Here is a 16,169-nt window from a genome sequence, read left to right as displayed (position 1 = left end):
AGGATGCTGATAGGTTATATAACTGAACTTATGTCTTTGGAACTAGTGGAATTAGCTATTAAGGATGATCAGAAGTACAATACAACCAGTAAATAGAGCTGTGAACACACTAACCTAACACGCAGACGTACGAAAAGGAATAACTCTTCTTGATAAAAAACATCCGAGCTAACTTCACCCACAGGTATTTAAGAGAAACAAGATGAGGCAGAAATGGCTATTTGACTATGTCTTCCATCCATTCTCTTTTTCCTCCTTAGAAACACAATACTAAAGGTCACGATTCCTAACCCCCCTCTCAGCTGGTTTTGGTAAACTGAATTGGGTGAAGACTACATAGAAGTATCCTTCAAAGGAAAGAGGAGTACCCTTCTTCCTTCTTTTTTCTGCCTGGCTGGGATGCAGATGTGATGGGTTGAAATCAAGTAGCCATTGTGGATCAGGAGGTGACAGGCCCAGAACTGACCAAAGCAGTGTCATAGGAAGAGTCTAGCTTCTGCTGACCTTGGAGCTGCCGTTTCTGCTCTGGACTGCCAAATTCTGGACTTCTTCTATGTGAAAGGGTAGCAAACTGTCATCTTGTTTAAGCCCAAAAATGGAAGTGGAAATAGCCAATTTAGTGATTTCCGTCATTTAAAAAACTCTTGCTTCTGTGTGTTATTCTGTTTCTTTCAGTTTATTTCATCTAACAATCCTGCAGCTGTTTCTCCTTCCTGGACCCTGCACTGCGCAGTAAAACTAGCAAACAGCAAATAGTTCTGTGTCATAGGCTGCTTGGGTATTGATCCTCTCTAACAAGTTCACCGTGAGTCCTTTGTAGGTGACTCCGGTTAGTGGTCAGGAGGACACATGTAAGCCCAACAAATAATCTCAAGTTTTGAATTATACACTTTAAAAAGTTAGGCCCTACCTCAGCTTTCCCGGATCTGACCATTATCTAGTGCCACGTCATTTCCCCCCCAAATGGCATATTATACTACTCGATACTTAGCAAATGTTTACTGAGTTTACACATAATAATGTGTAAAACATTGTGTTGTATACAGTGAATTCACAGATGGATTGTAAGGGTTTTGATTCTTTTAGAAAGTAATCAGTTTATTGAATAAGGTAAACTCTGTGAGGTACACAAGGGGAACAGCTTTATTTTTCTCTAACCCTCAAACATGCACTTACCTTCTCATTCTTGCCCTGGAGATAACCCTTCACATAGATCTCATGGCTTTTCAGCCGCTTGACTACCTGAAAAGTAAGGCTTACTTTAAGGTATTAAAAGACAGTACAGTTCAGCCTAAGTCCAATCCTAATATCTAATTTTCTAATCCAATTACATAGATGTAATAAAATTCAAAGTTTCCCCGGCCTCCTCCAGCCCCCAGTCCAGGCCTGAGCCAAAACTCAGGCACGCACAGCACTCAGGCTGTGGTGTGTGGTCTCACACTCTCCCATTACTCTCCACCCATTGTAGTAAATGCTACTCCATTCTAATCACCGCCCTTTATTCCTGAAACATTCCCTCTTGCTCAGTCCTCTCCCGTCCTGTTGGCTCCTTTCCATCCAGAAAATACTAAACATGTTCTTGCTAAGGGCCTTTGGGTTTTCTATTCTCTCTGCATGGCTTTTTCCCTCACTTTTAGGCCTTGGCCCAATGTCCTCTTATCAGTAAGGTCTTCCCTGATCACTCCATCTCAAGCATCACACAGCCACACCCATCACTTACTTTGCTTTATTTTTCTCTCACCATCTGATAAGTTACACTTCTGCTAAGAAGCAAGGCTCCTGTCTCTCCTTCTGCAGATTCCTTCCATCTTTATGGGGGAGGTTGGGAGGTAACATGCCTTTCTCTCTGTGTGAGGAGAGAAGAAAAAAAAAAAAAGCGCAAACACTCTCCACTCCTTTCAATTCCTGCTCTCCTTGACCTTCTTTTAATGATCTTTCACAATTTGGCCATGTCTTATAAAAGCTGGAAGTGAGGGTTTCATAGATACTGGACTGATTTCTTTTTAAGATTTATGTATTTATTTTAGAGAGAGAGAGTATGGGTGAGTCAGGGGAGGGGCAGATGGAGAGGGAGAGAGAATCCCAAGCAGACTCCCTGCTGAGCGCAGAGCCCATGCAGGACTCCATCCCCCAACCCATAAGATCGTGACCTGAGCTGAAATTAAGAGTTGAATGTTCAACCAACTGAGCCACTCAAGTGTCCCTGACTTGTTTTCTTTTATTAAGTCTGACCTGGATGTTTCAGGCACTCTCTTTAGAATGGATCAGGGGGGTGGTGGTGGAATTGTCTCTTATTATTCTCAGCTTTGGGACTTCGGCTACGGTATAGAGGCACCATGCTAAGTAGACAGGAACCTCCTTACAAACTAGTGTGCTCTGTTCCAAAAAGAATATTTGAATTTGAGATAATTGTATGATATGAGCAGAGGGCTCAAAGAATTCAAGATGTCCAAATTTTAGGAAACAGGAACCTAGGCATTTACACAGCTCAAAAGCAATATAGAATTGGTTGTGCCTTACTAGGGTAGAAAGCTACTGGTTCTGGCTGTGCAGTATTCACTTTTCTTTCTGCTTGGACCAGCACCCTTTGACTGCAGGGAATGTTCATGGATGGGTGTGTGACCAAATTTGGTCCAATTAGAGCAAATACTCGGGCATTGGCTGGATAGGGATCCGGAAGATATATGCCTAGTGCTGTTCCGGCTGTCACAGGGAGAGAGCTTGCCTCAGAGTGTGGGCAATAAAAAGGAAGGTGGATGTGAGAGATGAAAAGAGACCAAGGTGCAGGGATGTTGCACTGGATCCAGCCTTGCCCGAAGTCAATGCCTAGGCTTTTTAAATGAGTCAGTTAATTTCCTTACACCCCCCCCCCCAATAAACCAAGTGACTTGGCTTTTCATCACTTATGGCCCAGCAGTGCCGCTTGTTATGCCATTTATCGACTTAAATCTTTGCCTGTGCGTTGTCATCAGACCTAGTACGTCCCTGGCATATTTTCTCAAGGTGGACTTTTTCCAGGGAGTAATGATAATTAAAAGGACCTATGAATGCCCCGCTCTGGGATTCTTCTGGCCACAGGGCACCCTAGTAGGACTATTGTTAATAATTGTTTTGATAAATACAGTAATGTTATATTTGGATGTGTAGTTGTGTTTGTGATTCTGAATTTTACTGTTCTAAGTATGGCTGAAGAAATTTTCTTATTCCTTTCCTATAATAATTCAACAGGGAAGGCTTATATTCTTTTTATTCATCATTTTTATTAATCTTTAGAGAAACTATCTAAATATCTTTAGGTTACTAATCTTTTATGTTCAGGTATAAAGTATATAATTAACTCCAAAGGTACCAAAACTCTTTAAGGAAACTAAAAGTCTTTAACATTCAAAAAAAGGTATTCTCCCTAGTGCCTGAGACATCCCTCTAATGAAGAGATTTAAAAGTAATATATAACCCAGTCAAAGTGGTTTACATCTTTGAGAACTCTTAGTAATGTTATTGTTCGGAGAATTAATTTTTGGATGAAATCAGAAATTATTCCTATGACTGTGATTTTATACACTTACTAAAGGATTTTTTAAAAGATTTTATTTATTTATTTGAGAGAGAGAGAGAGAGGGAGGGAGCACAAACAGGGGAAGGGGCAGGGGGAGAGGGAGAAGCAGGTTTCCCACTGAACAGGGACCTGATGTGGGACTCCATTCCAGGACCCTGGGATCATGACCTGAGCCGAAGGCAGATGCTTAACCAACTGAGCCACCTGGGAGCCTCAAGTCTGCCAATATTAAAAAACAACCAGGCAATGATTAGTTTTCAGGGTCCTTATTTTAAGTATGGATAAATCAGGTAAAATATGAACATATATGTTGGCCTTAAACACAAATCAATCTAGAATCCTAAGGGTCAACTTGGTAGACAGTCTGGGAAACCAATGCTATACTCATTTCAAAGAAATAAAATAGGGAATAGATAATCTGTTCCTTATCTCCCCACCTGAAGTTATTTCCTGATATAACTCAAAACTCAGAATGAGAGTTAGAATTCTTTTTTCTTTTTTAAAGATTTTATTTATTTATTCGACAGAGATAGAGACAGCTAGCAAGAGAGGGAACACAAGCAGGGGGAGTGGGAGAGGAAGAAGCAGGCTCAAAGCAGAGGAGCCTGATGTGGGGCTCGATCCCATAACGCCAGGATCACGCCCTGAGCCGAAGGCAGACGCCCAACCGCTGTGCCACCCAGGCGCCCCGAGAGTTAGAATTCTAATGTGTAAAAACAAAGAGAGATGGAAGTTTTGAGTCATCTAAAGAACATTACCACTGGGAATGTGACATTAGGTGGCCAGACATAAGATTTGGGGAGTTCAAAGGAACTTCTCAAGAATAGTTAGATTTTTCTAGTGATTTAATCAAATCCTGGAATTGCAAATAGATTTCAAATTAGGTGTTAAGTCCAATTAGTTGACAGCGTTGTTTTCAGTGTTGGGCTGTGAAGAATCAAGACTAACTTTCAATACAGTGGAATAAGTTGGCAATTGATATCTGCCTTGTATGGGGAAAGAGATAGTGCAGCTCCCTATCCTCGTGGTTGCCATCCCCCTTTTAAGTTATACTTGGAGGTATGTTAGGTCACAAAGGGAGCTGGTGAGCTGGATTGGGTCAAAAACAACTATTCATGAAATATAGGTTATTAAAAAATGATTCACGGTGTACCTGGGTGGTTCAGTCAGTTAAGCGTCTGCCTTCAGCTCAGGTCATGATCCCGGGGTCCTGGGATGGAGCCCTGAGTCAGGCTCCCTGCTAAGCTTCTAAGGGGGAGCTTCTCTCTCTCCTCACCACTCGTGCTCTCTCTTGCTATCTGTGTCTCTATCTCAAATAAATAAAAAAATAAATAAAATCTTAAAAAAATGATTCAGAAGATCTTGTCAAACCACCAAGTGTATGTAACCATATTAAAGGGAACCATATTACACTAATTTGGGTTAGAAATGTGAACTTTTCAGAAATATGGTACAACACCCAACCCCATAGAGAGAAGTCTTTGACAAATCTACCAATCTCTTTTAACACATAAAATGTAAGTCTTCAAATTTAGTAAAGTGTGAGAATTTCTGTTGGGAGACTATATAGTTGGTCTTTTCTGTGAGTACCTCAAATTCACGTTCACTATCTTGCCACTTGGCACTGTAAATCTTTAATGGAATTCTAAATATAAAGAGGAAAGAAGTTTCTTTCCTTTAGCAAATGGGACCTCTGTTATTCACAGGGATCCCAAAGTCCCTCCAATGGGTGACACTGTCAAATCGAGGGATGTTTCACTGAGAATGGAGAAGGAAAACAGTCCACATCTCTCGGGGGGGGGGGTGGCTGTCCCGTTGGTGGATGAGCTGTCACCTAATGAGGGTGATGCACCTGGTGAGTCAGGACAGTGACAACTTCTTACCCAGCTTCCTGCCCAAACCCAAGCCAATTTTCTTAGCCAAACGACATAAAAAACAACTTGAGGAAAATACAAAATTATGTCCTTCTGAGACAGTCAGTTTCCAGTAGTGTCTGGTCTGTGGCTAAAATTCTAGTTTTGAAATTAGGAGAGCTCAGAACCTTCAAAAATTCAGCTTCCTTGAACCTCAGTTTTATTTTTAATTGGGAAGAGGGGGAGGCTAGAGGTAGAGAGTGAAGAAAGGGATTTCATATTTAATGAGTTCTAGATGTTTTATTTAAACAGTTCCCTGTTTCCCCAGACCATACCCATGGGCTCCTGAGAACGGCAACGAGGTGCTGATCCTACAGATCGGAGGAAATAGAGGGACCCCTTCCACCTGCCACGGGAAGTCTCCAAGGTTTGTCACACAAACGATTTGACCTATGGTCTCCCTGGCTACCTCGTGGTTTCAGATATTTCCGTGGCCCTGTGGCTCTTGAGATGGGCATGGTCATGAAGGTAGTACCTCACTCCTCACTTGTGTTGTAGACTGTCTTTCAACAGTGCCTCCTTGGGCGGTTTCCCACATAGGTCTGGGTAACGTGGCCCCATGTTATTCTTTGCCAGCACTACTATAGATGTCTTTCCCCTGGGAGTGGGTAGAAGTTCCTGAGGATTGGGCTGAGAACAATCCAACTGCATTCAAAATCACCTTTTCCTATAGAAAGCCTGTGCTTGTCGCTTTATCGTGCATATAAGCAGCACAGACATTTTTCGTTGGGTTAAATTCTTTAAACCAGTGGTCTTCGAAATTCTGTAAAACTCTGTGTCCTTGCACCTTTGCAGGTTAACATCTGAACACGTACAAATAATATATTTTAAATTATTTTCATGCTTTAAAATCTTTTCCTCAAAATCTCGGAGTTGCTGATTTCCCTTATTCCAATCAGACATTGTTCATAAAGTGAGAGAGCAAATTATTTTTTCTCCACATCCTTGCCAATGCTTATTGTTTCTTGTATTTTTTATTTTAACCATTCTGTTTTGGTTTGCATTTCCCTGATGATGAGTGATAGTGAGCATCTTTTCATGTGTCGGCCATCTGTAGGTCTTCTTTGGAGAAATGTCTGTTCACGTCTTCTGCCATTTTTTAATTGGACTATTGATTTTTTTGATGTTGAGTTGCATAAGTTCTTTATGTATTTTGGATATTAAGTCTCTACTGGATATGTCATTTGCAAATATCCACTCCCATTCAGTAGGTTATGTTTTTGTTTGTTTGTTTCTTTTGTTGATTCCTCTTCTGTGCAGAAGCTTTTTATTTTGATGTAGTCCCAATAGTTTATTTTTGCTTTTGTTTCTCTCCCCTCAGGAGACATATCTAGAAAAATGTTGCTATAGCCAATGCCAGAGAAATTACAGCCTGTGCTATCTTTTAGGACTTTTATGGTTTCAGGTCTCACATTTAGGCCTTTAATCCATTTTGAGTTTATTTTTGTGTATGGTGTAAGAAAGTGGTCCAGTTTCATTCTTTGCAGGTAGCTGTCCAGTTTTCCCAACACCATTTGTTGAAAAGACTGTCTTTTTCCCATCATATAGTCTTGAGTACCTGGCAACTTACTGGTCCTCAGTAGACATTTATTGAATGAATGAAAGAAATGAAGTGTCTGCCTCTGGTTACTGAGTTGCTTTTGACAAGTTTAAAAATGAAACTTTGAATAGTTTCCACATCCCTCATGAACATAATGATTGGCTTTGCGGACTCTTCATCTTGCCCCCTTTTTGCAAACCACATTGGCGAATAGAGCACAGGCTAGGATTCCTGCCCTCACTGAAGTGACATTAGAATCCGGGTATTGAGGGGCACCTGAGTGGCTGAGTCAGTTAAGCATCTGACTCTTGATTTTGGCTCAGGTCATGATCTCAGGGTCGAAAGACTCAACCCCACATTGGACTTCTTGCTCAGTGTGGAGTCTGCTTGGGATTCTGTCTCTCCCTCTCCCTCAGCCTGTGTCTCCCTCTCTCTGTGTCTCTCTCTTAAATAAATAAATAAATAAATAAATAAATATTTTAAAGACTCTCAGTGCTGAAATATAATATAGTTAAGCAGCAGTTGTCACTCATATTTCTTTAGTCATATTTCTATTACACATCTCATTACAGGTTTTTAAGAATGCCCTTGCAATTATAGATATATATGATCATGGAGCCTGGGCCTGAAAAAAACCAAGCAGCTGTCAGTGTGGGATCTGCCAATGTACTTTGAGAACATGTATGTGTGTATATAATTGCTTGCTTCTTCCCTTCCATGGAGCCCTCTGGAGCCAGGGCTCAGGGACAATGAGATCTTTAGTGTTTGCTGATAGACCAAGGCCAAGGAACTTAGTTTATAGTGTATAGTATGTGAGACCTCAGGATGGTAGGAACACAGCTTCCCTGAAAGAAGAAAATAAGTATTCTGAAATAGTTTTGACATGTTGGATTTATGTTTATGTCATTTTTCATTGGCTTTTTTCAAAGCCATATCACTCAAATCATTTCAATATATTGAAAATGTGTGTAGTTAAAAAAAATTTCTTTCCTGCAGGAAAGCTATATCCACAATAGTGGCCTTTCAGTTTTTGGTTTTGTGTCAAGTTCAACACTACAAACAAGTTCTATGCAAGTGAAAATGCAGACAGAACTTTCCCCACAATGGTTTATCCCTAGAGATAAGTCCCTTTAGGATAGCCCTCCTAGATGCTAGCTCTTAGCTTCCTCTTTAGGGGAATGTGCTCTGTGAGATCCTGGAGCCCCTCGCTGAGCCAGAGCAGATAGTGGGGCGCATCTGAACTCTGAGCCATGCATGTACATATCCTGAGCCCAAGGGAGGAGGATCTCTGCACAACATCATTATGCTTGTAATTAATTCAAAGGTTAATGATTCAGTTTTACATTTATATTAGTCAAGCAAAGAATCTTCGTGAAACATTAACTTTAGGGCTTCTTACCTCTTTGCCTGGGTTGTTGTTACTGTGTCCTGACTGGTATATCTGCTTCTGTTCTCATGGAACTTGAACACTGATTAGAATCACTAGATAAAATACAGAAGGCCCTGTTACATGTGAATTCCAGAGAAGTAAAATAATTTTTTTGGCAAATATTGTGTCCCAAAAGATGTAATATATTTTGCCCCCAAATATTTCATGGGATCACTATAAGGTATGGTGGGATTACTTGTCATATAATATTTAACAATTTTTTTTGATCTATCGGTGCTGACCAGTTCCAAATCTCAGTGTCCAGTCTTATCATGTGCTCTAAACTAAGTATCTCCATTGTGATGGCTTGCAGGTAGTGAAATTGAAATCCAAGCTCATTATCTTCCCTACCCATAATCTCAATTTCAGCCATCCATCCAGTTGCTGAACTGCCTTGGACCATTCATTTGCCTCTGGAACCCATTAGGTGGGTCCACGAGAGCTTTCACAGGCCTCTTTGTTTCTCTCTCTCATCTCAGTGAGCAGCGATACCTTTAAGAAGATTCCAGCATATCCCCTGTACTGCTTTCCCTCGTTTTATGTCTTTCCTGCTAATCAAGTGACTTTCAAACTTTGGACGATCACACACACACACACACACACACACACACACACACACACTCACACACACACTCACACACACACTCACACACACACGAATATATTTATATATAGGATCAAAAGTTCCCTGCCACTATCCTTACCCTTAAAACCTCCTGGGCATTCTGATGTTTTCTATTCTATTTCATTTTTAAGAAATCACAGTCTGGTGATCTCCTGAATTGATGAGTCATGACCTGTGGTTTAAAAAACCACTACTGATTCCATTTCATAAATAACAATCTGACAGCTGTTATAAAACATTGAACAGATTGTGTCACTCCCTTGCTTAAAATCTTTCAATAATTGGCCTTCAGAGAAAGTAGAAGATGCTTACTGTGGCATTAAAAACCTCCAACTGGTTCTTTTCTCTCATCAGCTGGTCCTCTTGTCTGAGGAGAGCTCCTCCCTTTTCCCTAATGCTAACTTCCCACAGTAAACACGTATCTTCAGGCTCAAATGCGATCTGTTCAGAAGGCCTTCACTGACCTGTTGGCCTAGGTGAATCCCTTTACTAGATGGTCTTCCATACTTAAGACTTTCATAGCAGAACCAACCTTTAAAAATATTGGTTAGTCCCTCAAATTCTCAAAATCCTTCAGAGACTCTTCATTTCATTCAGACTAAAATCCAAAGTCCTTACAGTGGCCTACACTATCCAACGTGATCTTTCTTCCCACCTCCCTAGACTTCTACTACCCTTTCTCCTTATTTATTCTGCTCTAGACACACTGGCTTCATTATTCTTCTTCTAGATTGGCCAGGTACCCTCCTACCTCAGGACCTTTGCATTTGCTATTCCTTCTGCTTGGAACACCTCCCACCCTGCAATATTTACTTGACACATTCTCCTTTCTCAAATGATATATTGTCAATGAGGCCTTCTATAGTCACCTTATTTAAAATTGCATCTCCTATTCTGTCATTCTCTATTTTCTTCTCTGTTTTATATTAATTTATTTTACTTATTTATGTTGCTTATTTTATCTCTCTCTCCACTAGCCTGTAAACTGTAAGATGATAGGGATTTTTTTTTTCACTGCTAAAATCCCAGCCCTTAGTATGATGTTTAGTTTGTAGTAGGTGCTCAGTAAATTTATTTGTGGAATAAACGAATGAGTCAATACATACTTCTTGTATATCCACTTTCAAACTATTATTTTCTTATAGGAGAAGATACCTGTTCTGTTCACCAGTGTACACACCTTATTGCCTGGCACATGGCAGAGTATCAAAAAATGACTTCCTGAATTAAATTCATTATTTAAACTGGGTGTGATAACAATGGAGAAAGAATAGGGTGTGCTACTTTAAGAATAGTTACATTTGTATTCATAATGTTTGTGACCCGGTCATTACTGCTTTGTACACAATCCTTAAAAGAGCAAACTGTTAGTACAATGTATTCACTTCTTTGATGGAACAAGTGTTAGCCTCATACTGTTTGCAAACACTAAAATATTGGAGGAGCATTTTTGTGGGTAAAAGGAGTTTGCTGGCTTCAAAATAGTGGCACCTGCAATCATAACCAAATGGAATATAGGTTCACAGTTCCTTGCTGAAAACCTTTAGGACCAGCTGGATTCAGGATTCATGCCCTCCCCCCCCGCCACCCCCAGGTCTTAGAAGGTAAAATGTGCTCATTCATTACATACACAGCAGGCTCCAGCGCAGGGCCCCATAATCGACCGTGTCAATACTTCTGCAGAGAAAAGTACATTTGACCCTTGAACAACATGGGTTTGAACTACGTGGGTCCACGTCTATGTGGATTTTTTTCGATAAATAAAGTCCAGTACTGTAAATGTATTTTCCCTAGCTTATGATTTTCTTTTTTTCTTTTTTTTTTTAAGATTTTTAAATTTATTTATTCGACAGAGATAGAGACAGCCAGCAAGAGAGGGAACACAAGCAGGGGGAGTGGGAGAGGAAGAAGCAGGCTCATAGAGGAAGAAGCCTGATGTGGGGCTCGATCCCATAACGCCGGGATCATGCCCTGAGCCGAAGGCAGACGCCCAACCGCTGTGCCACCCGGGCGCCCCTAGCTTATGATTTTCTTAATAACATTTCTTTTCTCCAGTTTGATTCATTGTAAAAATACAGAATATAATACATATGGCGTACAAAGTAAGTGTTAATCAACTATTTATGTTATCGGTAAGGTCAACAGTAGGCTATTCGTAGTTAAATTTGGGAGGAGTTAAAAGTTACACGTGGATTCTCCACTGTACAGGGATTGGTACTCACTCCTAACCCTCACATTGGTCAAGGGTCAACTATAGGACTAGTCACACTTGGTAGGATAAAGACAACAAATAATCTACATCCATTCCATTTGAGTTATTCCACAGACATGAGCTTTGATGCCAAAAGCATGGAAAAAAATTTGGTTTTCAGAATTTTCAAGTTGTTCTTCTGGCTGAGGGGTATTATTTGTTGTTGCTGGGTAGTAACACTGCATGCTGCATGACCAGAGGGCTGTTGGCCTCAGGAAGGGTCCTGCTCCCGTTCTCAGTTTCAATGCCGGTGTTAGAACAAACGACACGGGATTCTGATCGAATGACAATTCAGTGTCATCCAAAAAGCCAATTGTCTACTAGTGAATGATTTCATCTATAATAATTCAAGCAAAAATACAGAGGAAGGAAAATCTCCTTTTCTATTCAATATCACAGAACCATGACTAGAAGAATGTGGTCATATCATTAGTTATGCAAAAACCAAGGTTTTGATCTGATTGCCTCTAGAGTTTGAAATCCTTAAAGGCAGAAGTTCTCAAAGGTCAGTGTTTAGACTCTTTTGCAGGGGTCCGCAAACTTTTTCCATACAGGGACAGATAGTAATAATTTTGACTTCGCAGGTTACTTATCTTCTCTGTATGTGTGTATATTTTCAATACCTCCTCTGCCCCACCACCTCATTCCCCACCCAGAGAAGACTGCCTGATCTTGGAACTATCAACATGTTTGGATAAAACTGTCAGAAGAAAATCCTGTTGGCATTCGGCATTTGGATTTATAAAGTGTTTTGTAGGAGTTAGCCTTGATCACATAACCATTCTTCTCACTCCCATAGACAGACGGTAACCAAATTGTTTCTGGCTCATGAAAAAACAGCTTCTCAATGAAAAGCCATTCCTTGGAAGAGATTCACCTCCAGGAGGAGGTAGCCTGAATGAAGATCGTGCTGCCATTGAAGGGCTGGCTGATGTCATAATCTGCCTTGTGAGTTCTACATATTTTTTCCCTGGGATACTGTTTGGGTATCCCTTATTGGATCCATGTCATCTAACTAAACAAAAATCTGATTTTTTGCTTATTATAAGTTAACTGCCAGCCTGGTGTATTATTATTATTATTATTATCATTATTATTATTATTAAAAAGGTGATTTTTAACACCTAAGCACTTTATATCCATTTTCTGGGTAGTCCCTCATCACAGCCCTTGGAGTAAGTACTGTTAGGAAACCAAGATTTAGATCAAATGACTTGTCCACGGTCACCCAGGTAGTGTGAGGTTTGAGTTTCTAGTCCAGGTCTTGCAGAGTCAGCCCCTGTACTTCTGAGTATTATAGAGTATGACCTCATAAATGTATATAATTTTTTGCATGAGAAGAGGAAAGTCATATTGGTTATGCCTTGGTGTTTGTGTAGATGACCCTACCATGAGAAATATTTTAAAAAATTGTTTTTGATATAGTATATATATGGACGTCATTCTTTTTGTTTGAAAAATAGTGACATGGACATTTTCTTTTTTAGGGATATTGGCTCTTTTTAGCCTAATCTTCTGACAGGTGCTTGTTGAGTTTTTCAGATGTGGTTTTTAAAAAATTAGTTTGAATTTTGTCATAAAGATGTTATTTCCAAGGGAGTGTTAAAACCCTTGTGACATTTTTCCATTTAAGTAATTAAGACAGTTTTAATAAGGTTTGAACCTTCACTAACATGCATGAAAAACAGTGAAGAAATTTTTTAAAAATTGTTAATTTAGCACCTGTGGTATGACTAGAGTATTTTCTCAATTAACTTGTGATGAAAGTCTTTACATTTCCTGTTCCCTATGTTTTCTGTATCTAGAGAAGCAATATCAGTACTGATTATTTTAAGCTCATTGAAGTCTTCAGGAGTCTGTATTTTATCATTAGTGCATGGGCTGAAGACTGTTTTTCTCATTATATAAGTGAAGCCTGACTCTCCCTAGAAAAGCAATAAACATCCCTTTGGAGACTTTCTCCTAAGAGAGGAGGTAAGAGGCTGTATCATAAAGGTAATGCAGTAATAAATACCCTGTTGGAGAAAGTGATGAAAGAGAAAGAAAGAGCATCCATGCTCCTTTTGTTTTTTGTGTCAAATACAGGGAATTCCAGGTATCAAAACCAACAGAAAGTATTTTCCACCCAAGTCTCCTTCTGCAGAGGCAACTATTTTAAGCTCTGCTGCTAATTTCTATTCTTGATGTATCAATTCTGGGCAATATGTACTGACTACTTGCTGTAAAGAATGGGAAGAATTCTCATGGAAGCTTCTATCTAAATTACTATCTTTTGCCTCCTGATATTTGTTGCCTCCAGTAATATATTCAGTTCTAGAGGTTGCCTTTAATGACTGGACAATATAGATGATCTCTGTTTTCTGACTGATTTTTAGATATATCTGTTGACTCCTCACTGTGAAAGTTGAGGAAATTAGCATAGGTCTCCACTGTTCTACTCTTTTCCTCCCAATTTTCCTTAGTTATGTTTTTATTTTTGTGTTGCCATGGTTTATAACATTCATATTTATCACATGCTTCCTTGTCTTCTAGCAGCTCTATCAGGTGCTGGGTGCTCTCAGGATAAAGTCCAAATTCTCTACCATAAATAAAATCCTTAACCACATGGCCCATCCTTTCTCCCTAGCCTAATCTGCAGTTCAGGGTTCTCACTGTTTTTATTACACCATGACCTTTTATCTTGCTGGGACCTTGCACACTGATTAACTCTAACTCTGGAAATCCAACTTCTTTCCTTTCTGGCAAATTCCTGTTTATGCTTCAAGACCCAGCTCCCGTGTACCCTTTGATGGAAGCCTTCTGGACTCCCAGTTTCTTAGGTGGTCAACTCCATGGACTCCTGCCGTCCTCTTCCTACCTCCATTATAGCATTTGCCTATTAACCTATGATTTCAGGTTAATGTATCTGTGTCCTGTCCTTGCAGGTAAACATTAGATTGAGCATTTCATTTCTATGTCCCTAGCATTCAGTGTCATGTCCCCACACTGAATGAATGAATGAATGAAAAAATGGATGAGAAAAAGTCTTAATAGAAGTTCAAATACCAAACAATGCATTTGGGGTTTTCTTTCTTTCCTAAATCGATTTTAGTCAGCAAAATTTTCAGTGGTTCCTTTCTGGTCTGTTATATCTTTCTTTACTTCGAATACCTTATTTACCTCCATAGGGTGGGAGTAATGGAAGGAGAAAATAATTTCCTGATTGCTGGTAAATACTCACCTTTGCTACACTGAGCTCAAAAGTGAGGAAGAAAAAGAGAAACTTATACACCAAAACACAGCTTTCTATCAATATATACTATTTTAGAAATTCAAATGACAGAACAAAGAGAGGCTAAAATTACTTTGAAAGGATATTTATTTATTTTTCAAACCACTAGTATTTTATTTATCTATTTATTTGTATTTTTAAAAATTTTAATTCCAGTATAGTTAGTATATTAGTTTCAGGTGTAAAGTATCGTGATTCAACAATTCTATACATACATTTCTTAGTGCTCATAATAATAAGTGTACTCTTAATCCCCTTCACCTATTTCACCCATCTTCCCATCCACCTCCCCTCTGGTAACCATCTCTTTGTTCTTTATAACTAGGAGTCTGTTTTGCGGTTTGTCTCTTTTTGTAATTTGTTCATTTGTTTTGTTTCTTAAATTCCACATATGAGTGAAATCATATGGTTTTTCTTTCTTTGGCTGACTTATTTCACTTAGCATTATATCCTCTAGATCTATCTATATTGCAAGTGACAGGATCTCATTCTTTTTTATGGCTGAATAATATTCTATTATCTATCTATCTATCTATCTATCTATCTATCTATCATCTATCCATCCATCCATCTATCTATCTTCTTTATCCATTCATCCATTGATGGATACTGGCTGCTTCCGCATAATATGGCTATTGTAAATAATGCTGCAATAAACATAGGGGTGCACATATCCTTTCAGATAGTGTTTTTGTATTCTTTGGGTAAATACCCAGTAGTGGAATTACTGGAACATAGGGTAATTCTATGTTTAATTTTTTGAGGAACCTCCATACTATTTTCCACAGTGGCTGTACCAGTTTGCATTCCCACCCACAGTGCAGGAGTGCTTCTTTTTCTTCCACATACTCACCAACACTTTTTGTTTCTCGTATTTTTTATTTTAACCATTCTGACAGGTGTAAGGTGATATCTCAACTTGGTTTTGATTTGAATTTCCCTGATGATTAGTGATGTTGAGCATCTTTTCATCTGTCTATTGACCATCTGTGTGCCTTCTTTGGAGAAATGTCTGTTCATGTCTTCTGCCCATTTTTGAATTGGAATATTTATTTTTTTGGTATAATTGCTTCATATATTTTGGATACTAACCCTTTACTGGACATTTGCAAATATGCAATGACACTCCCATTCAGTAGATTGTTTTTTTGTTTTGTTGGTTGTTTCTTTGCTGTGCAGAAGCTTTTTATTTTGATAAGTCCCAATAGTTAATTTTTTGCTTTTGTTTTCCTTGCCTCAGGAGACATAGCCAGAAAATTCTTGCTATGGATTATGTCAGAGAAATTACTGCCTGTGTTCTCTTCTAGGATTTTTATGGTTTCAGGTCTCACGTGTAGGTCCTTGATTCATTTTGAGTTTATTTTTGTGTGTGGTATAAGAAAGTGGTCCAGTTTCATTCTTTTGCATGTAGCTCTCCAGTTTTCCCAACACCATTTGTTGAAGAGATTATCTTTTTCTCATTATATATTTATTCCTCCTTTGTTGACGATTGATTGACCATATAATCATGGTTTATTTCTGGGCTCTGTTCTATTCTGTTGATCTATGTGTCTATCACTGTGCAAGTACCATACTGTTTTGATT

At 39.2% G+C, this 16,169-nt stretch overlaps 1 protein-coding gene across 1 annotated transcript in view; it reads left to right on the top strand.

Moving 5' to 3' along the window:
• Window positions 1–16,169, top strand: part of LOC117803535 — an 88,666-nt gene that overhangs the window by 8,311 nt on the left and 64,186 nt on the right. Inside the window, exon 3 of the mRNA XM_034667652.1 lies at window positions 5,738–5,836. Within this exon, the coding sequence (XP_034523543.1) occupies window positions 5,738–5,836 (99 nt within the window). The remainder of the gene's footprint in view (window positions 1–5,737; window positions 5,837–16,169) is intronic.

The sequence above is a fragment of the Ailuropoda melanoleuca genome, chromosome 8, assembly GCF_002007445.2.
Source record: "Ailuropoda melanoleuca isolate Jingjing chromosome 8, ASM200744v2, whole genome shotgun sequence".
Taxonomy (NCBI): Eukaryota; Metazoa; Chordata; class Mammalia; order Carnivora; family Ursidae; genus Ailuropoda; species Ailuropoda melanoleuca.
This window is presented reverse-complemented; position numbering and strand designations above follow the sequence as displayed.